The sequence below is a fragment of the Plectropomus leopardus genome, chromosome 7, assembly GCF_008729295.1.
Source record: "Plectropomus leopardus isolate mb chromosome 7, YSFRI_Pleo_2.0, whole genome shotgun sequence".
Lineage (NCBI taxonomy): Eukaryota > Metazoa > Chordata > Actinopteri > Perciformes > Serranidae > Plectropomus > Plectropomus leopardus.
In genome coordinates, this window is record NC_056469.1 from 6,316,469 (window position 1) to 6,339,092 (window position 22,624).

Sequence of the window (22,624 nt, forward strand, 5' to 3'; positions counted from 1 at the left end):
TACTGTATATAGTATACAGGATACTAAGATGATCCTGCAGTGTTTGCACTGGGTTTAAGTAGCGTATGGTTTGTGGTCGCGCTCTTACCGACTCAATCTTCCTTTTTGGCTTTCTCACTCTCAGTCTCCTGAGGGGCCTCAGTTGCAGCCACCCCTGCAAACACACACATTAAGAGGAAATTAGTGCATAATACAATACAAGCCACAATACAGTCTTTCATGCTGAGGAAACTTTAAGGTTGTTTAACACATTACTGTAACACCTTGCTCTGTAGAGGAGAAGTGAAGAGCACACACTCCTCAGCACCATCTGGTTCTGTTGAACTGGTTTACTAGTGATTTACCTGGCTTTTGAGTGCACACACACTACACTCTATGGTAATTGGTCTGGCATGCACACAGCATAGCCTCCAGAGAGAAAGTCTCATAAATGTTATGCAATATGTCTTTCACACCAGACCAGTATTCTACACGTGCTGCCTGGAGGGGCGTCTCTTCCCTAAAAGTACACCATGTTCTCTGAGAGTAAAGAGTGGGGTGCTGGCTGAAGTGAAAACCACAAGCTCTGCCTTTTACACAAGGTTACTGACCACTGCAGGTACTGCGCATTTAATGGGTTAATATGTAGAGTACAGACTTGACAAATGGCATGCTGATTTTAAAAATTGTTTCAGTGGTCATTACTTTCCCAATAAAGGCAATGATTGTACATAGTGTGTACATGTGCTTTGTATTAGAAAGTTGTAAAATTATATTGTTATTATGGCCAAGTAGGTAAAATAGTGCTGCTTTGTATCTGTCTCATAGAACAAATGGCTTTACTGCAATATACTCAAAATGTAATTTAACAGTTGTAAAGGTGTAAAAGTGAATGAGGATCTGATTCATCCAGAGTGATCACAAACCCGTGAGGACGGACTTAAATTCTCTTAAAATGAGCCCTGAAAACAGTTCCCTCTCATCATTTTGAATGAAGATTGGAATGCAGTCAGGCTTGTAGGGCATTTGCATTGTCTTATGTAATTCGAAGCAGCAGGGCATGATTATTCTGTAGTCAGTTCACAATAGAGTACAATGAGTGAGAGTTGCGTGACTGGATCTGTTGTGCTGACAACATGCATCTGTTATAATCGACACACTCAAGACAGGCCTTCATTTCTCCGAGAGTGTGTGGCTGCTTTCTATTTCTCACACTGCATTATCTGTTCAGCCTCACGGCACAACAATATCCTGTTCATCCTGTCAGCTCCAACCAATCACAGGAGTGCACACAGGAACCTATGTGAAGGATTGTTTATCACGGGAGCTGAACGTTTGGCGTTGCTAAGCATGTGTGTGTTGGATACGTGTTTAGTTACCAGTGGCAGCACCTTCGAGGGGGTGATGTTGTAAAATGATCTAACTTTGAGCTTATGTGCAAGAAGAAGATAGACTGCCTGGATTATTAATTGTTTACCTGGATGCAAACAAAATCTTATCTTCGTAAGTGCACATTGCTGAGTTTTTCTTCACTTCTTTCTGCTTGTTTGCACATGTTTAGTGCCTAATGCATGTTTGCATAGATTTTGCAGTTGTTTCAGCGAGTGGCAACGCTGCACTGTTTGACCTCCACCCAAAAAATTGTCAGTTCTCCAATCCGTCAGTATTGGTGCATCATGCCTTATCGAGCAGGTTAAAACATGGTATGACGCCTTAATGTCAAAGTCAGCATGACGGGTTTGTCAGGAGACATTTCTGTTTACTGGTTGTCACGTGATTCACTGAGCTGTAAACTGCCTTCAAGACAACTACCTTAAACAATGGCAGCCATCTTTTACTGGAATCCTATTGTTGTCATCCTTCAGCCATTAATAATCAGAGAGCAAACTTGCCCGTGCCTCATTGCAATGTGTCAATGTGTCAATACAAATGAAATCTGCTTTAATTGCTAGAATTGCTAGATTCTGTTGCGGGAAAATAGGCTTGGTTGGTATCACAATATTTTGGTACACCGGGGTATTTAGAAATCCTTGAGGTGTGTTTTTCAATACCGTCATAAATACAGACACTCCTCTTTCTATTAAACTCAGTGTATGTAGTGCACAGCACGCACCACCAGACCTCAGTCTCTAGTCTCTACTGGTGGTACGGGCAGCTGAACTGGAAGACACCATGGCAGCTAGCGGTGGAGGGAGAATTTACAGGACTGTAAATAGCCATCTGTGAATTTAAGATTTATTTTGACCAAACCAGAAGTGGTGATTGTTGGAATAGTGGACTAACTAACTAGATTACTAGCAAGAGTAACCAAGATGGTTTGGGTGAGTTTTATTTTGGGTGGTTTTCCACACACTTATATCTTCATATACCCTATGTTCCTTTGAAATTACAGAAAGGTATGAAGGTGTTAAATATTAAATTCCGCCCAAACCCCAGCGGGAATCTGTCAATAACTGTTAGAAAATGACAGAATGAAATATTGATGAGATAGTCAAAGTTTCATACCTTCAGGCGAGAGCTCAGGGGCCGCAGCTAAGGGTGCTTCAGCCAGTGTGGCCTGTACCTGGGCTGCACTTTCTGCCACAGACTCTGAGGTCACAGTCGCTGCTGGGGCTGCTTCTGGTATAGACGCTGGAACTATTGCCTCCTGGACTGGCACAGCAGGTGCAGCTGCCTCCTCAACAGCAGGCTGAGGTGCAGCTTGGGCCTCAACAACGACTGGAGTTAACGGAGGCATCTCTGGAACAGTTGCTGCAGCAATCTTTGCATCTATTAGTGACTGTAGTGCCTCTACAGGGGCTTGGGGTTCAGCTGGTGCAGAGACTTCACTTGGTGCTGAAGCCTCCTCTGGAACTACAACTTCATCTGGAGCTGCAGCCTCTGGCTCCGCAGCTGCTGGCGCCGCAGCCTCTGGTGCAGCAGCCTCTGGTGCCGCAGCTTCTGACGCCGCAGCCTCTGACGCCACAAGCTCACTTGTTGCTGAAGCTGCAATTGGTGCTAAAGCTTCTCCTGCTTCAGAGGATTCACATGGTGCTGTTGAGGCACTAACTGGTGCAGCATTGTCAGTTGGGGCCTCTGCTGCCACAGGAGCAGCAACTTCAGCAGGGGCCTCTGCCACCACAGGAGCAGCAACTTCAGCAGGGGCCTCTGCCACCACAGGAGCAGCAACCTCAGCAGGGGCCTCTGCCACCACAGGAGCAGCAACCTCACCAGGGGCCTCTGCCACCACAGGAGCAGCAACTTCAGCAGGGGTCTCAGCCACTACAGCTGCTGCCTCTTCCACAATCACTGGGGCCTCTGCTGGCTCCGATACAACAGGTTCAGCAGCAGGGGTGGAAACTTCAGGAGAGGCCTTGGCTGGCTCAGCGGTCACCTCTTCTACAACAGCAGGGGCCTCTGCCTGCATAGCTACAACAGATTCAGCAGGAGCAGCCTCAGCGACTACAGTTTCTACAGGGGCAGCTTCCTCCACAGGGGGCGATGTCTCTACTGCCACTACAGCAGCCTCAGGTTCAGCGGGGGCTTCAGCTGGAGCAGCAGCCTCTGGAGCTGGCTCTGCAGGGGCAACAGGTTCAGGCTGAGGCTCAGGAGCAGACAGGAGGTCCTCCCCAGAGCCAAGATCCTCCTGGGCCTCCAGGGCCACTAACACGGCCTCCGCCTCATCATCGGCTCTTGGTTGTAGATCATCCGGCAAGGCAGTCTGCACAGGCAGCTGCATCTGGTCCTCGATGGTTTGTGCATCTTCGGGGATGATGCCATTTCTGACTGCTGTCAATACAGGAATGACAAGAGAAGCTTGATTAGGATTTACGACTGGAAAGCATGCGACACTTATCAGTCCTTTCAGCTCTCGTTAATCTGTAACAGGAACTACATGACAACACTAAGCAACAAATACAATTTCAAAAAGATTCCTCATTTGATTGAGCTTGAAACTTCTTGGGGGGTCCTTGAGTTAATCCATGCATTGAATGGCTTTGTTAATAAATTACCACATTTGTCATGACAACACTCTTATCAACAATCATAAAAATGCATCCGAACTTCCACATTAAACCAAGAATCAGCTCCTATAGTGCAGAGTGTTACGCATGTTCCTGTATGTCTTTTCTCAAATACATAAAGCCTATTTATTTAAAAACTGGTTTAGGTTGACTCACCGTGGAAGGCAAGAGATGGGAAATACAGAAATAAGGCACACAGACTGCGTGCTAGAGAGAACATCTTTTCATTTCCGTAGCTGGAAATGTGATTTATTGAAGCCTGTGCTTGTCTAAAGCCCAGAGGACACGCAAGTCACTCTTAAAGGAAATGAATACACGTGATGTTAACTTTGCTGCCTTTAGAGAAACACCCTACCTTTATTCTCATTCCCTGACCCCTCCTCTAAAAACTGTGTGAACAAGCAATCAGCCCTTGGGTGAGAAAATACAGTAGATGAGGAACAATAGTGGGCTTGGATACTTAAATGTCAGGAACTGCAACGCACGTCTCAGTTACAGGAATCAGTTACAGTGTCACATCTTCCCCCAAACGAATTTTGCAGCTAAGTTCTTTACAAAAACACCGGCTGGACTTTGTTCACAAATTAGGCAAAACAGAAGGGTTCAGAGAGCTGAATGGGGAGCGGGTGGATAGTTTGGACGTTGCAGCTTCCTGATTTTATTTGTCCGTCAGAAGTGGTAAAAAGAGGCGAGAGTGATGGGTGGAAGGGAATGTGACGGCCTGGCAAGTCGAATGAAATTGAGCCAGTGGAAGAGCACGCAACACGGAAGAGTGTTTGTGTGAAGTGTATTATTTAATAATTTGAGTTTACAATTGCAAAACCAAATTAGTTTTCAGATAGGTGTTTTTACCACCTTTAAGTCTTTATAATGTCTTTGGACTTAACATGTTCACTTTTAGATTTCAAAAATGTGCTCAATCAGTGTCAAGTTGTTTAAGCAGAGATCCACCTCACACACCAGCTCCCACTGAGAATACAAAGCCCAGCAGGTCAGAACTGGTGTTTAAAAGTCTGTTTGGGCCGAGACAGAGACAGCCTCTCCAGGCATGGATGACCCGTGTGTCAACATGATTTAGCAGCCAAAGATGACAGAGATCCCAGTCAAAACAGACAGTGCCATGGCTGGCCAAGAGCACAGCAAGGGGAGGGAGGGGGGAACAGACGAGGGGCCCGGACAGGGGATGGGACCAGTGGTGGCTTGGATGGCATACAGCTGGTTTGTTAGACAGACTGTACACTGTAAGATTTAAATCTCCACCCATTCGGCCACATTTAGAAAGGCTTGCCTAGGCAAAGAGCACAATAAGTGGTTCTCTTGTTGGGGTGATGTAAGAGCCTGGAAAGGGAGCCGAGCTTCTCCAGGTGACCAAAGCTGGCTGGCTGGAGGGACAATGCCCTGACACAAACATCATAATGTGACATAATGAAAGATGGAAATGCTCTACATGAATACAGAGCAACTATGCCAGGTGTAATGTAACACTTGCCTAGGCTTTGGTTAGTGGCTCACTTTCCTCAAAACTACCATCTTTTCCTTATTCAAATCAAATAACTTTATTGAGCTAGAGCAATCCAATGCAAAAAAAAGAAACATCTTCTAACAAGGACAGTGGCTGTCATGTTTATGTGGGTAGATGGAGTGAGAACATACTGTACATGCAGCTGTACCATGACATAGCCATGTACCAGTAGGTTGAATAGACAATCACGGTCTGTCAGGCCTCTCAGTGGGCGTCTGCACAGGCTTGAACATAGAGTCCACATGCAAAGCCAAAAAAACAAAGACTATCACCCACAGATCATCACTGCATGTGCAAAAATCCCATGCAGAGGAATTTCAGAGAAGCAAAACATTAGGATTCTTTTCTAAAAGGCATCAGCGTCCTCTTCTCTTGCTCCTTTGCAATTTAGCATGCATTGTTTGAATGAGATTTAAATTCCTGGTGTGAATTTCAAACACAATTATCTTGCATATGCAGATGATAATCTAAGCAGTTCACTTTTTGAGAAAATCTTTGTATGTAATCTTTTGAGGCATCAAGACGTTGTGCATTTATTTGGATCACCAGAGGTACCCAAGAGGGGGGGCATGGCCACCATAATACAATTGCTGGTCCCCCCAACAAAAATAACAGGAAGGTGATGTGACTGTTTTCAATAGGCTTTGATGTGCTAATTTTTTAAGCCGGTATCTAGTGTTTTTAAGCCAGTATCTTGTGTTTTAGGCAGGTATCTAGCTTTTTTTTAAAGCCAGTAACTAATGTTTTTAAGCTAAGTTTTTATTTTGTGGAACTAGAGAAGTTAAGTCATCTATTTATATCAACCATCTTGGCATAAATGGGGCTCAATATGGCTCCAAAGTTCGGCTAAATTTTGGCGAGGGAACAACTGGCATGACCATTTTCACAGGGAACCCTTGAACTCTCACCTTAAAGGTTCAGCATGTAGGATTTAGGACAAAAATATTAGCAATTAGGTATGTCTTCTTTAGTGTATAATCACCTTAAAGTAAGAAATGTTGTGTTTTCGTTAAGTTAGAATGAGGCATTTATATCTACACAGGGAGTGGGTCCTCATTTATGAGGGCCACCATGTTTTTACAGTAGCCCAGAACGGACCAATCAAACATAGGACCATTTGCGCTGTCACATTTGCCACTGTAGTTAGAAGCCCATCTGCAACCAGCAGCATCAGGAAAACGCTGATTAGTAATGTGAAACTGCTTTATTCTGAGATATCTGCAGATATTTTGGCTCCCGGGGAAAACCCTCTAAGCAGTAATTCGAACCAGGAAAAGTTTCAGCCGATTGTAATATGCAGTCCAAAAGACTCCTAAACTTCAGTCAGCCCGTTTCCCAGATTTTTTTTTCCTTCTTCTTTATAATCAATGTTCTCCTTCAAATATGTGTCTCTTGAGAAAAATGACATCCAGCATATTTCAAGGACAACAAATCACCTTACATTTAAGATACATAATATACTGAAACAGAATTGTTGTGGAAAATGTTAACTGTACAGCTATAAGTCTAGGCACACCAGATAATTTGTAACATAAAATATAAAATAAGGAACCAAAATGTATCAGTATGCAATCCCTTAACTCTCCATATTGACGCAGGTTTCAACTAGCCTCTATCCTTAAGTGGCATAGGTGAATCCCTGAAACTCAATTCTGGCTTTTGGTTTTGGTGAGCCCCCCCCCCCCTCCCCTCTCACCACCCCTATGAGAAATTTCTGGAGGCACCACTGTAGATCAGAACAGTTTGCTCTTGTTGACGTTCTTTGTTGCATGCAGAAAACATTAAAAGTCACAAATCAGACTGGTGCAAAGTGGCAGCAAACGGGTTAGGTTACCACTCTTTGCCTCAGGCTACAGATGGACTGTAAAACACTCCCAGCTGCCTTTCACACAGTGCTTCTGTAAGAGTTATATGAACGAAGTTCTCCCAATCTAGGCTCACCTAGGTGTAAATGCACAATTAGCTTTGTGGAATGAGGTTGAGATTTAGACATGAGCACACAAGTCAGTTCTCATTTCATCAGCAATTCATGCACTACAGTTTCTGTCAACACACTTTCAATGGACATCAAGCTAGAAATGGGTAATTAATAATGAATGCCAACCACTTCTGTTGAGGAAATGGGCAAACATGAATAATTCCCTCCATGAGGCAGTGTAGTATGCTGTGCAGCAGAGTGGAGTGAGAAAGCACACGGTGTTCCAGACCAGCCGGCAGCAGTCACACACCCCTCAGCAAGACTTGACTGAATCAAAGTGACTCAGAGCAACTATACTGCACATATCCTGAGAAAATGTACAAAACACATTTCATGCTTGATTTTTAAACATTTGAGTTCTAGTTATCACTACTTACCAACTGTATCTCCATTGGTCTCCTCTGGCTTTGTACCTGGTCTTTTCTCTTGATCTACAGTCTGAGCACTGGATGAAGAGCACCCCATGTTTGGGAAAAAAGAGTTGAAATGAAAAAGAAAACTTAGAACTTGGTATATAAAGCAACTACAAGTCCCACTGCTCTCTGTTAGCAAAGACAGAGACTGTGCGGCAGTGAAAGCATGCACCACTGCAGCTCTTGAGTTCCTAAGAGTATCTGGGCACCATTATCTCCCCTGGTCTCTTTGTGTGTTTCTGCATGGCCTGGTGCCCTCCTGCTCCGGATCTGTTGCGAGGACGCAGCTGAGCAGTGCAGGCGGTACTGCTGAGTGTTCCCTGGCTGCCTCCTGCTCACAGTCACACTATTCATACAGGAAGGGGAGGCAAACATGTGTGAATGAAGTGTGTGTCCTCCCCTTTATAGGAGTGTCCCATCTGAAGGAGATCCACCTCCTGGTGGTTGACGGTAGCACATGTGCAACGTATGCTTTTCTTTAGAGGGGGTCTATTTTTATAGTAATAGACTCAGTGAAGGTATGCAGTTATACCGGTGTGCAGGTATATCACTGACTGAACATGGATGTTCCTTAAATGACTTACCTCTCTGGTGATCAAAAAGCCTGATAAAACAAACCAAGAAATGTGATGTGTAAAATGTTTATTTGTCAGTTTACTGTACAGTTATTCATTTAATGTGGCATTATGTAACAAATATTACAGACAAAAATACATTGTTTTGTATACAAAAAGTATATAAATAGCTTCAGTAGAAAGCATTGCATATGTCTCAGTGGAGCCTGTAGAGCAGGATGACAGGGATCCTTTGAATGCCACACTGAGGGTTATAAATCTCAGCCTTTCATTTGAGCACAAGTTGGTTCTCGAGGGTCTCCAGCTTCTTTGAGATGGCTTCAAGTAGGCATGTAAAGGAAAGATGACAATATAATTAAAAACACAAGCTGCCAAGTTCAGAAATTTGTTTCCCGTAGGTTGATCTTATCTGAAAGGAATACTTTATCCCTACAAAAGATTATTCGTATATCAGTTTTCGTCCCATGTAACACTGAATTCGGGAGGAAAACTTGTTTTTCTCGCATGCCTCTAGTGACAAAAGAATTATGATGAAGTCATAGGTGTCCGCGTTCAACAACAACAAAACTATATCAAAACATCCATTTACCAGCTCTCACTCAACTCATACAGTATAATCCAAGCGTCATCCCAACCACATGCATTTTTGTTAAACTGTCATTTTTAAAACACTTCAACATAAACAGCAGGGGTGCACTATTCGTCTGTGCTTGACACTGTTTAGGAGGAAGTGTTATCCCTTCACTTTATTATGATGTATAGTACGTTCCCTTGTCCCCTCTTTTATGTTCATTGTCTGGCCAGACAGATATAAATATTTCCTCTTTTATCTCTGTGTCAGTTAGTCAGGTTCAGTGCTAATATCTGTAGCTCCATTTATGGATTTACCTGAACCTCAGTTCACAGGACATTAGAAAGAGCTGCGTTATTTTGCCCTGTCAAACATCTTCATGTTTGAGGTATGACATGGACCTTAAAAAACCCTTGATGTTTTTTAAGTGTCCGACTTGCCTGGTCCATCATGGGTCAGAATTAAGACTATTAAAACAAAAGACATCATGGATTCTATTTGTGTTCAAGATCAGTTAAAAGCCTGTGTTTAGCTGATCAGTTAAACTCACATATAGCTATCTATTAATATTTGCACTAGAGGATCCTTTGACAGAGACACATCCACACAACATTACCAACAAAACACAGAATATTAGTCTGAGTTTGGAGTGTACTGTTATCTTTAAAAAAAAAAAGGATATTATTCTGCGTCAGGTGCTTCAGCTTTTCAGTGACCTGGTTTTGAAATGTTATCACGTTCTCACACTGGCACATTTCACTGGATGGTTTTTCTGTGGGGAAAGAACACATGAGATTAGATCTTCCCTCTCCTGCATGTGCTTTTTTCCCCCTTACCTTCTGTCTCTTACCCTTTCCCTCACCTATATCTCCTCTAATCTTTTGCTTGAAGGTTTCCCTTCCTGTCACTACCTGTAGAGAATGTAAAAGATGCTGGGAGTGCAGAAAAAATGACTGGTGAGTTATGTGATAATTGCATAGCCTGAGCAAAAGTATAGAGCTGTTGAAATCAGTGCTCCTCATAGCAGCAGCAGGTGGCAGTGATGCACCATTTTTATGCAAGAAACTGGCGATCTTGAAACACTCCTACACATATTCGGCACCCTGTTTTGTGGTTTAAAGCCTTTTTCTCTTTTTTTGACAAATTGCTGGTTTAGTATTGTGTAAAGTACCTTTACATATCATCCTGGACTTGAGCTTCTTTGTAATTTCTCCCATTTTCTCAAAATTTTCGGCGTAATAAAGGTGCTTCTCATCAGGCTCTGAAGCTATTTCTCTCAGCTCCTGCTCAATGGCTTTGCCAACACCAAAGGCATAAATTGTGACCCCTGAAAATGACAGAAAATAGAATAATGACAGGAAAGTCAAATCAGAATGAACTTCATTTGATTAATAAACTGTAGTGCATCTGAATGGCAAGGCAAGATAATAAGTGTACCAGAGTTCTTTGCTTTATCGGCCCATTCGGACACATCATCCTGCGACCTTCCATCAGTAAACACGATGCAGACACGTGGGATGTTCGGCCTGGCTCCTTCTTTGGCTGAAAAGCTGGACTCAAACATGTGACGTAAGGCTGAGCCGGTCATGGAGCCTCTCCCCATGTACTGCATCTGGGACACAGCCTGTTTGATGCTCCGCACAGTGGTGTACTGGCCCAGGGTGAACTCTGTGCGTACCTTGGTGGAGTACTGAAGGAGGCCAACATGTGTCCCTGTCCTGGAAATGTCCAGCGAGTCCACAATGCTGTTTACAAACTGCTTGACTCGTTCAAAGTTGGCAGGGCCCAGACTTTTAGAGCCATCAATTATGAAAACCAGATCCATGACTCCATCACCACACTCTGGCTCTGTCAGAAAAAAAGACACCAAGTACATGTTTTACAAAGTTTTACTTAAAGGAACACTTCACCCCCAAAATGACTTCTGTGTTCAGTGAGGTAAAATGATTGTTTTTGCCAATGGTGTCTGGCTTCGAAGAAAACATCCATAAGTAGTACTGATCGTAGTACTGATAAATGAAACGTGAATTATACTGCACAAGTTTGCAATTCATCAAACATATCTTCAATTTCTGGATTCTTCATTCATCGGTGGCATGCAAGATTTCTTCACAAATCCAACATAGCATGGTGTGAGTAACTGCTACATCTGGGGGATGATGTATTCCTATAAGAGTGGGTTTATATCAAAGAAATTTGAGATCATACTTTTGCAGCTTTTCCCATCTTCAGCTAACATAAATCCTTCAAAACATCTGCAAATGTAGGAGTCAGTGGTGCTGACGCACACGTGTTCACAGCCGTGGTCCACTGTCTGACACAGATCCAGACCTGTGAGTAGAATTACACAGAAACAAGGATTAGTATGACATGACTGTGTCTCATTTAAGTGTCCAAAATATATGTCATTCATATGACATATTGTGAAAGGCACTGGGTTGGAGCCCCCATAGCATCATTCAATTTGCAAATTGTTATCATGCAAAAATGTAGTCTTAATCCCACATTATTGTAACTGTAAATCCTCCGTCTGCATCATCATTATGAAAGTGAAGTTTAGAAAAGAGAAGGCTACAAACACGACTAACAGACTAATAACTATCTGAGGACAGGAATGCTTCATTGGGGTAAAAATAAACACAGAATATCCCCTTAATCCGGGGGGAGGGGAAAATAGAATTTTTGTGAGCACTGGGATTAACACTGACCTCATAACTAGTTCAAATTTCATCCAAAATGATGTAACATATAAATACTGGAACAGGGGACAAACAGGCAACGACATTTGAATATATGCTGATGAAAGACTCTGAATTTTGTTCACTTTGCCACACACAAATATCCAGTATGTCTTTTTTTATACTGTCAAATGAGTGGTTAAGACTTCATTTAAATCTTTTTTTTTTTTTTCACGTATACAGTTTAATATGAATTAAAATCATTAAAATGACTCAGACGCCAAATCACTGTGTTTAAGTCATATTCTTTGGCTGCAGTTCACTAAATATCCATGACAGAGCTCGGACTCACTTTGACATGTTTTTCCATCAGGTCGGAGTTTGAAGCCTTTCCTGCATTTACACACACAGGCATCTTCTGTATTCATAAACTCCTGTTCACAGCCGTGTTTCCCATCAGCACAATGATCCATCTCTGCAGAAAACAGTCCGTTTATCAAAACTGGATTGGGGAATTATTACTGGGTAATATAAAATAATATTCTTTGACTATTTCTGACCAGTGGACATGGGCGGATTATGAGAGAATGGGCCCCACCAACTCTCCTACATGGAAGCGTGTTATTTCAAGTCTTTGTTGTGGCTATGCATCTTTTTGTGGTTTGTGTCCCTGTGGTATTTTTGTGTCTCTGTGAGAAAATGTTGTGTCTTTTTTGGTTGGTTGGTGTCTCTTTGCATTTCTTTTTTGACCTTTTTGTGTCTCCTTGTGGTTTTATTTTGAGTCTCTTTCTGGTCAGTATGTGTTAACTCAAGACATTTTGCCCCCACCTTTGGGCCCCTGGGCCTGTGCCTGGTAGGCCCATTTAGTAATCCAACCATACCCGTGGAGAGTTTTGTCCCCAGTGGTGATTATACTTCTAATATATTACTAATATATTACATCTGGGTTGATTATCAGCTTCGTTTTTGTGCTGCAGTTATCATGCCTGCAGTCACGTTGGAATGTTAAAAACAGTTTTGAGGAAATCAACAGTTATTAGTGTATATAGCATTACAAAGACATCATGACAGAAATGACTTACTATTGAAGAAATGCATTTTTTAGAAAATATTTCTGTCTTTGAAATAAGAGCAATAAAAGTAAAGAAGCAATGGACACTTACTCTTGCATGTTTTCCCATCAGGTCTGAGTGTGTAGCCTTTCCTGCATTTACACACACAGGCATCTTCTGTATTCATAAACTCTTGTTCACAGCCATGTTTCCCATCAGCACAGTGATCGATCTCTGCAGGAAACAGTCTTTTAATGTAAACTGGATTAGGGAGTTATTACTGACAAAATAAAATAACACATTTAACTGCTGCCCAGTTTGAGCAATGGAAAGTATTTAACCCCAGCAGTGATTGCAGTAAATGTATCACATCAGGGTTCATTATAAATTTCCTCATTGTGCTACAGTAAACATGCTTGCAGTCATGTTGGACTGTTCCAAAAACTACTTGGAAGAAATGAATGGTCATTAATGCATACAGCAACACATGTACATCATTGTAAATCATCATAGTAAATGTCTGCTATATTGAAATAGGTTTTGAGGTAATTTTTAAAGAAAATCTTTTGTCAGAATAACAGCATTAACAGGAAATAAGCGATGGACACTCACTCTTGCATGTTTTCCCATCAGATCTGAGTATGTAGCCCTCTCTGCATTTACACACACATGAATCTTCTGTATTCATAAAGTCCTGTTCACAGCCATGTTTCCCATCAGCACAGTGGTCTATCTCTACGGGAATGATTCAGTTAATCAGTACAGACAGGATTGTGGAGTAAATACCAAGAAAATAAATACTCTTAACCCCTTTAAAACCTGAGTAATTTGATATGATTTCTTTCAAAAACATGGAAATAAGGCAATGAGCAACTTCAGAAGAAATGAACCCCAAAAATAGCTTAACATTAGAAAAAAAAGTACAAGAAAATTACTTTAAAATTAGCAAAAGTAAAGATGGATAAGTTAATTTAAATCAAATGCAGTTTAACTGTTTTCAGTTTCAGCTTGTGCTACAGTTAACTTAAAATGCCTGCAATCATGTTTGACTGTTAGTTTTAAAGAAGATCATTACTTCTTTGTTGAAATAACAACAAGAAAAGGAAAGAGGCAACAGACACTTACTCTTGCATGTTTTCCCATCAGGTCTGAGTGTGTAGCCTTTCCTGCATTTACACACACAGGCATCTTCTGTATTCATAAACTCCTGTTCACAGCCATGTTTCCCATCAGCACAGTGATTGATCTCTGCAGGAAATAGTCATTTGAGGCAGGATTAAGGAGGAATTTCATATAAAAAAACATAGGTACATTTTGAGTTCTGCTACTCTGCTGAAGATTTTCATTTGTTCATAAGAATTCAAAAGATCAAATCAAAAGATTCTATACAATTCATTGAGTGTGTTTACTGCAGATGATGAACTCCTTGAACTTGAAGCCATGATTAAAACATAACCACTTTTCATATACAGCCCCTTCTGCACTATCATCTGAAGCATATCTTTCCAAAAATCATCAACAAATCACATTTGGCACATGTTGACAATGCATAAATGTATGTGAGTGTGTGTATTTGCATGTGTGTTTGTGCATGCATCTATGTAATAATGTGTATGTATGTATATGCATAGGTACATGTGTGTATATGTGTGGGTATGCATATATATGTGTAAATATGTATGTAGTATATGTATGTGTATATGTCTGCATGGATGGATGTGTATATGTGTGCATGCATATGTACTGTATGTATGTGAGTATATTTGTGTATGTATGCATATAGATATGTATATATAATTGCATTTTCTGTAAAAATGTTTAAATTTGTCTCCTTATATTGTATGGTATTGTATTGTGAAGCACTTTGTAACTCTGGTTTAGAAAAGCGTAATATGAATAAAGGTTGTAAAAAATGATATGGTGAGACAATCTTGAAGAAATCCTATCTACAAAACATACATCTACAATAGATATGTATGTATGCATTACACATGTTGTAAATCAGTCCTGCTTTACAAATGAAAAGAAAACCTAAAAGTATTTATTTTTTCAAAAATCACTGGAGAAGTAGAAAAACACAATAGACACTCACTTTTGCATGTTTTCCCATCAGGCCTGAGGGTGTAACCTTCTCTGCATTTACACACACAGGAGTCCTCTATGCTCATAAACTCCTGTTCACAGCCATGCGTGCCATCAGCACAGTGATCAATCTCTGATGGACATAAACAGAACAGAGATTATAGCATTGTCAACATTAATAACAAATCGCAATTCATTACAGTAGGAGATTTTAATCAGTATTTGTGGTAACATAAAGAAAGCCGAATGTAGCATAAAGTCATGTTTTCTGTATGCATAAAGTCTTTCAGCTCAACACAAAGTACCTACAAGAACACAAAAACAGAAAATAATAATTCAATCATCAGTAATTTGAATCCACTCTCAAAAAGACTCTGATGCAGGTGCAGATCAGTGAAGCCAAACAGGACAGATCAAACATTGGACTGATTGTTTTGATTTGGTGGAAGTATGACACCCCTGGATACACCTCCACACTTCAGCAACTGCTCTGGCGATTGCAAAAGCACACTTCCTTCAGGAAATCTCCCCTATTTTTTACTTCCTTACAACATCCACTGGAGGAGCAAAAGGCACGTTTTCCAGCAGTGGGTGGAGGGACATCATGCTGGTTCACATTTGCAATGGAGGTCTGTTAATATTACAGTACGCCATGTTTAATTTACCAAAAGTCTTCAGTATTCATGCCTTCCTCTGGGTGGTCCTGTGTCCATTAAGAGAAAATATTGTAGAAAAAATGCTCTAAAAATATTATGTTAATGTTGTTTAGTATGCTTAGTATTGATGGTGATTTTATTCACATGACTGACTGATTGACTGAGTATAAGGAAACAACACAACACACAGCCAGACCTGAATGCGTGCATGCTCAGAATAAGACATTTTCATTTGAATGGATTAAATGAATTAAACATCCATGTGTAGCCAGCTAGGTAACACTTTTGTTAGGTTTAGTTACAGTAACTGACATGCAGACTCACATATTAAGAGCTTATCCTATTCAGGGTTGCATTTACTGAAGCTGCAATCCTAGTAACTCTGAGAGGGGACACCCTGGACAGGCAGACTATCACAGCGACAGAATACCATCCACCATCTCTCTGACCCACAATTTTCAATAAACAATTAGCCTAAAATCTGCAGAGGTGGGATCAAGTCACAAGATTTAAATCTTTGCACTCATGTCCCAAGTTATCTCACAAGTCAAGACTGATAAGTCCAACAATAAGTCCAACTTCTCAGCCCAAGTCCTGCTAGGTAGTGGACTTCCGCATCTACGTATTATGCTGTAGGTATCCCTCTGTGTCTGCTACTTATATTTACAACAGCACACAACAACTATCACCAGGCATCAACTGTCAACAAACACACATGCTGGCACGGATGTTTAGGTTTAGGTGATGTAGTTAGGGGAAGGACACACATGGTAAAGTGAAAAAAAAAAAAAAAAGGCCTGAGGTTTGTTGGACCCATCCATTGCTCCTCCTGCACCTACCCTGCTGTATAGGTGCAAAAGCCAAAAGGTTCAAGTCTAGGTGAAGTCTGAGTCATTGATGTTAAAGTGTAGGTCAAGTTGCAAATTGTTTTTAATTTTCTTCAGTCAAGTCTAAAGTCATCAAATTTGTGACCCAATTTTGAGTCATGAGTTGAGTCCTGCAAGTATTTGGTGTGTTGGGAAAAAGCCAGAGAACACAGAGAAAACCCACACTAACAAAGAGATAGGGGTTAAGGTCACTAGTTAAGGCTGGTAATTTTGCAGTCCCTTTTAGTCATCCTCTTTATGTTGCTTATCAGAAAATGAAGCTGATTTGAGGACAAAGAAGACTGGTTGCTCTAGGCAGCCTCGATGAATAACTGTACAAATGAAAAAAGACTGTAGCTGAAAATGAGATAAGGAGAAAAATTACTGCCTTCACCTTTGCATGTCTTGCCGTTGGGGTTGAGGGTGAAGCCTTTCCTGCACTTGCACCTGTATGATGCAGGGCTGCTCACACAGATGTGCTGGCACTGATGGTCCACCTCCTCACACATCTCTGAAACTAACACATGCACGAACACACACCAGCACAGAAACTCAAACCAAAGGCTGCAGACACACATACATAAATGACTAATTTGACTAAATGACTAAAATGACTGGATTAAAAATAGCTGCTCTTCATCACCTCCACACAGTTTGGACTGGAACACCGAGATGAGGGTCTCTATCTGGCTGAAGTTGGCCACCAGGTGCACATGCTCAGAGTGTGGCTCACTCCCGATGGCCTTCAGAGTGTTCATGTCCACCCTGCCCACACCGATAGCAAAGATCTGGATGCCGGCCTCCCTTGCCTGAGCCGCAACCTCCTCCACCGTGTCCTGAGGCCGCCCGTCAGTCACAACCATGGCGATTCGTGGGATGTGCATGTGTGCTGGTCGTGCTCCTTCTTCCTCTGTAAAGGCTGTCTCCATGGTGTACTGGATGGCCAGACCGGTCATTGTCCCTGTGGCGAGGTGCTCCATGCTCCTCACCGCCTGCTTCACCTCAGCCTTGGTGGTGTAGGTCTTGAGGGAGAACTCGGGCTGGACCACGCTGCCGTACTGTAGAAGACCGACCCGGGTGGCATCAGAGCCGACCTCGAGGAACTGCAGCAGGTTGATGATGAAAGTCTTGACCTTCTCGTAATCGTTGGGGCGGATGCTTCTGGAGCTATCAATGACAAAGAAGAAATCCAGCGGGATCGCTTTGCAGGTGATCTCTGTCAAAGACATGGATCACTGATTACTCCTTTAACATCTTGATCGACATCAGTTTTCTTGTGCTGCATTCAGACACTTTTCACGAGCATTCAAACTTCTGAAATCTCGGAAAATTGCTTTGATTTCTTTAAAAAAAAAAAAACAGGGGAAAATGTCCAGAAAACTACATTTCATACACATTCTCATATTGTTTTTATTTAACAAAAATGCAATTGTCACCAAATGATCACTTACCCAATGGTTTGGTGTGGACAGTTGTCTCATTTCGACCTCTGGCCATGATGGGTCTGGGACGCCGTCTGTCCAGTCGAACTGCGTTACAGCACAGCAGGCAGAAGAGGCCGAGGGCCAGAGACCTCATTCTGACAAGATGTGACGACTGCAGCGTTTACAGAGAGGAAAGAACTGATGGAGGCTCTCCCACAATGCACTGCGAGCAGAGAACAAGCCTTCATGGAAGAGTAAAGACAGAGACAAAGGAAAACAGAGGCAATAAGGCAAGATGATAATTTAATAAAGCAAGATGATCTGCTATTTTTATCGTGGATTTTTCTTAATGGAAATTTTTAATTTGCACCTGGATCCCATCTACATTGAAATATCCACAATGACAGTCAGTCCTGTCGTTGGTGGTCATGACCTCAACCCTGTCTGAGAACACTAGGTTTAGCACAAGGATGAATTTTGTAAGACTTTGAATCAGACAAATAACCAATGGTTTGATTTATGCCATTAAAATGTATGATGTAATTGGATCAACACCTCATTGTGAAGTGCTATCAGATTCCTCCTTTGGCTTATCCCAAACATTTTATGCACCAAATTTTAACTAAAATTTGTGGAAAATCTTTTAATAACCTTGGAAAACGTGGTTATTTTTTTTTCTACTTCATAAGCAACAATTAAGGTTGAAAGCCTGAAAAAAAATCCTTAGTTATCACTTATTAGTTAGTTTTTTAACATGAATTCGGCTGATATGCGATATCAGGACAGTATGGCTGTGGTTTGGTTACATTTTAGTTTTGGAAATAAAGGAAACCTCCTGTGATGACATTTTGATTCAGAATTTGCTAAATCCTGATTGGTTTATGGAAATAGGCTGTGTGACATCCTGTTTTCAAAACTGCCCACTTTTAACTGGTGAGGCGAGGACAGACAAAAACACAAAATACAGAAATATCTGAAATTACCAAATCTTTAAAAAAAAAAAAAAAATGCTCTCATGAAGAACCATAACACTCATATTAAGAAGCTGATTGAGAAAATTCCTTTGTGGTAATCAGCAATCCAGGAAAATTACGGTACAAAGTTCATGAATAAGCATGTAATTGGTTGTACAAATAGCCACCAAAAAAAAAAAATCTTCTTGCTATTCTTAAAAGCTGTCTTTCAAATTTCGATGATATCTGCTAATTATTTTGTGAAATATGCCTCTGCAGGACTGACGGCATAACCTCCTGGCTGTAGGAAACATATATAGTGACTCTTTTTCCATAAGGTGACTAGTGACTTGTTAAGTTAATGATGAGGAGCGATATAAATAGGCAGCACTTTCACCTCCTGCATATTTGACCTCCTTAGCTTCAGATTTCACATTTTAGAGTAATGCACACAGCACTGCACAGGCTCTAGAAAACCACAGGAAAGAACGCATTTGAAACGGCATTGTCATAATGACATCAATTTATGGCTGCATTCATTTTGGGGTTGTGTTTCTAAATGAGTGTGGGCTACACATGAGTGTCAGGTTTTCCCATCTGCCACCACGAGAAGTCAACAAAACTCTGTTTGAATGAGCTGTTGGATGTTTTGTTGCATATGTGGTTTGAAGTGATTTAAGAGAGGCTGAAAAGTACCACAGTCTGTTTCCCTCTCCAGTCCCCAGGAGAGTCATCCATTACCTGCCATATTCAGGCTGCACTACACTGTGACCAGTGTCGAAATAGCAGTTATGTCCACATTCAACGACAGAGTGACGTTGCATCGATCATATAGGACAAACCTTAGATGTAACACAACATTTAAGGTGTTAGAGTTTCAGGATTTCTTGATGAAGTTCTGAGCATCTCTGTCAGCTCTGTTCAGGGTGATGACACTGACCCAGTCCCACACAGACATGCATTTAACAGCTGACCTGAGACCTGCAGGGGTCAAATAACTATGTTGCATCCCACAGAGATGTCGACCTCTGACCTCACATCTGTTTGATGTCTCTCTGCCATGGATCTGACAGTGGTGTCTTCATCAATTATCCATAAACATAACAAATGTGCCACCTATTTAAGTACCACAGACCTCCATACTGCATCACAGGACCAGGTTTAAAAAGTTCCCATTCTCCATAAGTCCTTCACTTTCATGTGATGAAAGATGTAATATGTATATATTCTTCATATTCAGTGTATATTTTTGGTAATTTTTTGTCTGCACTGTAATATTATTGTGCCGGTTATTCAGTACACACAACAGCTATTGCACGTCAGTTCATCCTGGGAGAGGGATCTCCTGTTAGAGGTTTTTGGGAGAGAGTTTTTCCTTATCTGTATAGACGGTTGAAGGATAAAGAGTGTTGTATGCTGTACAGATTGTAAAATCCCCTAAGGCATATTTGTGCTATTGGACAATAAAAATAAAATTGACTTGACATTTAGGAAAGGCATTTTCCAAAGTAGGAAATATGGATACATCTGTTGCAAAGAAAGCATGGAGACATGTCTTTTATATTTTCTATTATATAATAATAATATATTATTAAAGTGATTTCATAAACTATGTGTGACTGAAATAGTGGGATTCGGTCACAGAGCAATCCCTCTCACATTTCCTTATGAATGAAAGCCAGGGCTGTGTGTTTGCTATGAAACACAAAAACAACTTGTACTTGACTGTGTTTTATGGGACTTCTGTTTTGCACATTGCCTGCCTTTGATGGCTTTTCAGGATGCAGGTGATGGAAACTACGACATCGTCCAAATTTAGGTAAACACAGAATACAGGTCGCAGGTGGTGATCTCACTTTAACCATGTTATTTTCTTTTTAAAATTTAAGAAAAAATAAAAATTATTCTAAAAAAAAGAAGAAGAAAAAAGAGTGATATTCCAAGTATGCAAATAGATCCTATAACACTCCAGCAGCTTCTGCTATCAGGAAAATACATCAAAAACTACTCACCCTGTAATCAAAGCCAGCTCCTCAACTCCAGCAGTCAAAGTTTCTTAATAAATCCTAACAATGAGTAAAGAGGGGAGCCCCAGCAGGAGGATTAGTAGATAGTATCTGCAGACAGTAAACATGCATATATCCCAGTTCTGTCTTTTTCTGTCTGTCCACTTGCATGGCTCTGCCCCTTAACTCCATCCACCCTGTGTCTCCATTTACTCCCCCTCTGACTCCGACCACAGAGACGCCTCCTGCTCAGCTCAGTCTGTTGAAAAAAAGAGTCACTCTGTGGATACTTTTACAAGCAGATGGCTTCTTAATTTTACACCCTCAAACCTTGCTCCTGATTAGTTTGTCCTTAAATTACTAATCAGTTTGTCCTTAAATTACAAAAAGTGTACAGCTCATTTGAGCAGCCTGTCTATTATGTTTTACGGTCAAGAGACTTTAAAGGTATTAAATTTAGTGATTTCACTTTTGCCTGTATGAACAATCTCACAACATACTTCTACTTTTAAAAAAATCATTCCCACATCTTTGTAAAAATAAACATAAAATAATGAAAGTATAATGTGCTGTGTAAAATACACAAATTGCAATAAGAATTTTAAAAAATAAGAAAAATGGGGATTTAAGGGATCAGTTACATATTCTTGAGGGTATCTATATCATGTAATGATTTGGAATCAGTTGGGTGTATTTTTGTTTCTTTGACATTTGACTTTGCACAACATTTTTTGAATACAATTTGGGGGTTTTTATTTGGTGTAAAGGCTTAAATAAAGATCACAGTGTTATATATTTTGTCTACTTATTTCTACAAGTTGTGAGCAGTGAGTCATTTATTTAAATAATCGGAATAAACTTTTAGTATAAAGCTTGAGAGTCTTCCCTCGTAGAGAAAATACTGTTCATTCATATTGTCTCCTGCTGTCTTTATGGTCATAGCCACTGTGGAAGGGTGTTTTGTTATTTAACAACTGATGCTTGGTTAAACTCTCCACATCACCATCTGAGCAGCAGTTTATGGAAAGACCTCGTAAGTAGAGTCATCATGATTCTGACCACTCAGGGTTACCTGCCTGCCACACAATGAACACTTGTATTCAGTGTCAGCTCTTACCAATAGTTTCCAGGGGCACATCTGCCCTTTCTGAGCTGTGTCACCAGCAGAAACAATCAGAAACATTGTACTCCTAAAGGAATACTTTGGCCACAAAATGACCATTTGTATATCAGTGGCTCACCATGTGTTACTATGATTTCATGAAGAACGCTGTTTTTTTCGGTGAATCCAAAAAAGGCAAACATTCTCTTGAAATTCTCAATTTTCTCTTAATTTTCTGGTAAGAAAATATATAAGAGATATAAATGCTCTGCACCAAACACTCTTAACCACCCTAATCTGCTCTTACCCAGGTGTGCTCAATGATTTATCTGACTCGATCATGAGTCACCTGTTACAGGTAACGCCCCCTAAACATTATATAAGGGCAGGTTTTGTGCTGTGTGCAAAGGTTTAAATACATTTCATAAATCAAAACAATTCAGATAATAAAAAGGAAAAACAGCAAGTCCTCATACATACAGTATATATGAGAAACTGAAAAAAACAACTTACACAATGATAAAAAAAAAATAGTTGCCAATTAATTAATTGTCTACTTATTTTAGCTGCACTTTCATATAATTTATTAAGTAATTATCTAATAATAGTGGTGGAGTAAAAAGCACAATATTTTCCTCTGACGTGTAGAGTAGAAAGTGGCATTAGATTAAAATACTCAAGTAAAGAATAAGTTCCTCAGATTTGTTCTTATGTACAGTACTTAGTTACATTCCAGCTCTGGTCAGCAGAGGGACGCACAGTA

General features: G+C 40.8%; 2 protein-coding genes across 2 annotated transcripts; both read right to left on the reverse strand.

The window, feature by feature from the left end:
* Window positions 1–83: 83 nt before the first annotated feature.
* Window positions 84–8,256, reverse strand: LOC121946044 (skin secretory protein xP2-like). The gene is made up of 3 exons (XM_042490453.1): window positions 7,861–8,256; window positions 2,485–3,747; window positions 84–154 (listed from the first exon to the last, which is right to left on the reverse strand). Exons 1-3 carry the CDS (start codon window positions 7,946–7,948, stop codon window positions 93–95), a joined length of 1,413 nt encoding a protein of 470 aa, XP_042346387.1. The 5' UTR covers window positions 7,949–8,256; the 3' UTR covers window positions 84–92.
* Window positions 8,257–8,576: 320 nt separating this feature from the next.
* LOC121945967 (matrilin-2-like) lies at window positions 8,577–20,879 on the reverse strand. Its single transcript, XM_042490354.1, has 14 exons — window positions 20,766–20,879; window positions 17,828–18,042; window positions 17,020–17,592; window positions 16,771–16,893; window positions 14,865–14,987; window positions 13,898–14,020; window positions 13,385–13,507; window positions 12,884–13,006; window positions 12,073–12,195; window positions 11,251–11,373; window positions 10,480–10,890; window positions 10,214–10,369; window positions 9,725–9,814; window positions 8,577–8,795 (listed from the first exon to the last, which is right to left on the reverse strand). The coding sequence occupies exons 2-14, from the start codon at window positions 17,952–17,954 to the stop codon at window positions 8,740–8,742; spliced, it is 2,274 nt and encodes a 757-aa protein (XP_042346288.1). The 5' UTR covers window positions 17,955–18,042; window positions 20,766–20,879; the 3' UTR covers window positions 8,577–8,739.
* Between the last annotated feature and the right edge of the window lie 1,745 nt (window positions 20,880–22,624).

Excerpts from the sequence above, each read along its gene's own strand:
- LOC121945967 (XM_042490354.1), bottom strand. The coding sequence starts at position 17,954 with ATGAGGTCTCTGGCCCTCGGCCTCTTCTGCCTGCTGTGCTGTAACGCA. Across the intron at positions 11,374-12,072 it reads TGATGGAAAAACATGTCAAA|GTCTGGATCTGTGTCAGACA; the intron begins GTGAGTCCGAGC and ends TTCTACTCACAG. Across the intron at positions 9,815-10,213 it reads GTCCAGGATGATATGTAAAG|AAAAACCATCCAGTGAAATG; the intron begins GTACTTTACACA and ends CTTTCCCCACAG.
- LOC121946044 (XM_042490453.1), bottom strand. The coding sequence starts at position 7,948 with ATGGGGTGCTCTTCATCCAGTGCTCAGACTGTAGATCAAGAGAAAAGA. Across the intron at positions 3,748-7,860 it reads GACCAATGGAGATACAGTTG|CAGTCAGAAATGGCATCATC; the intron begins GTAAGTAGTGAT and ends CTGTATTGACAG. Across the intron at positions 155-2,484 it reads CCCTGAGCTCTCGCCTGAAG|GGGTGGCTGCAACTGAGGCC; the intron begins GTATGAAACTTT and ends GTGTGTTTGCAG.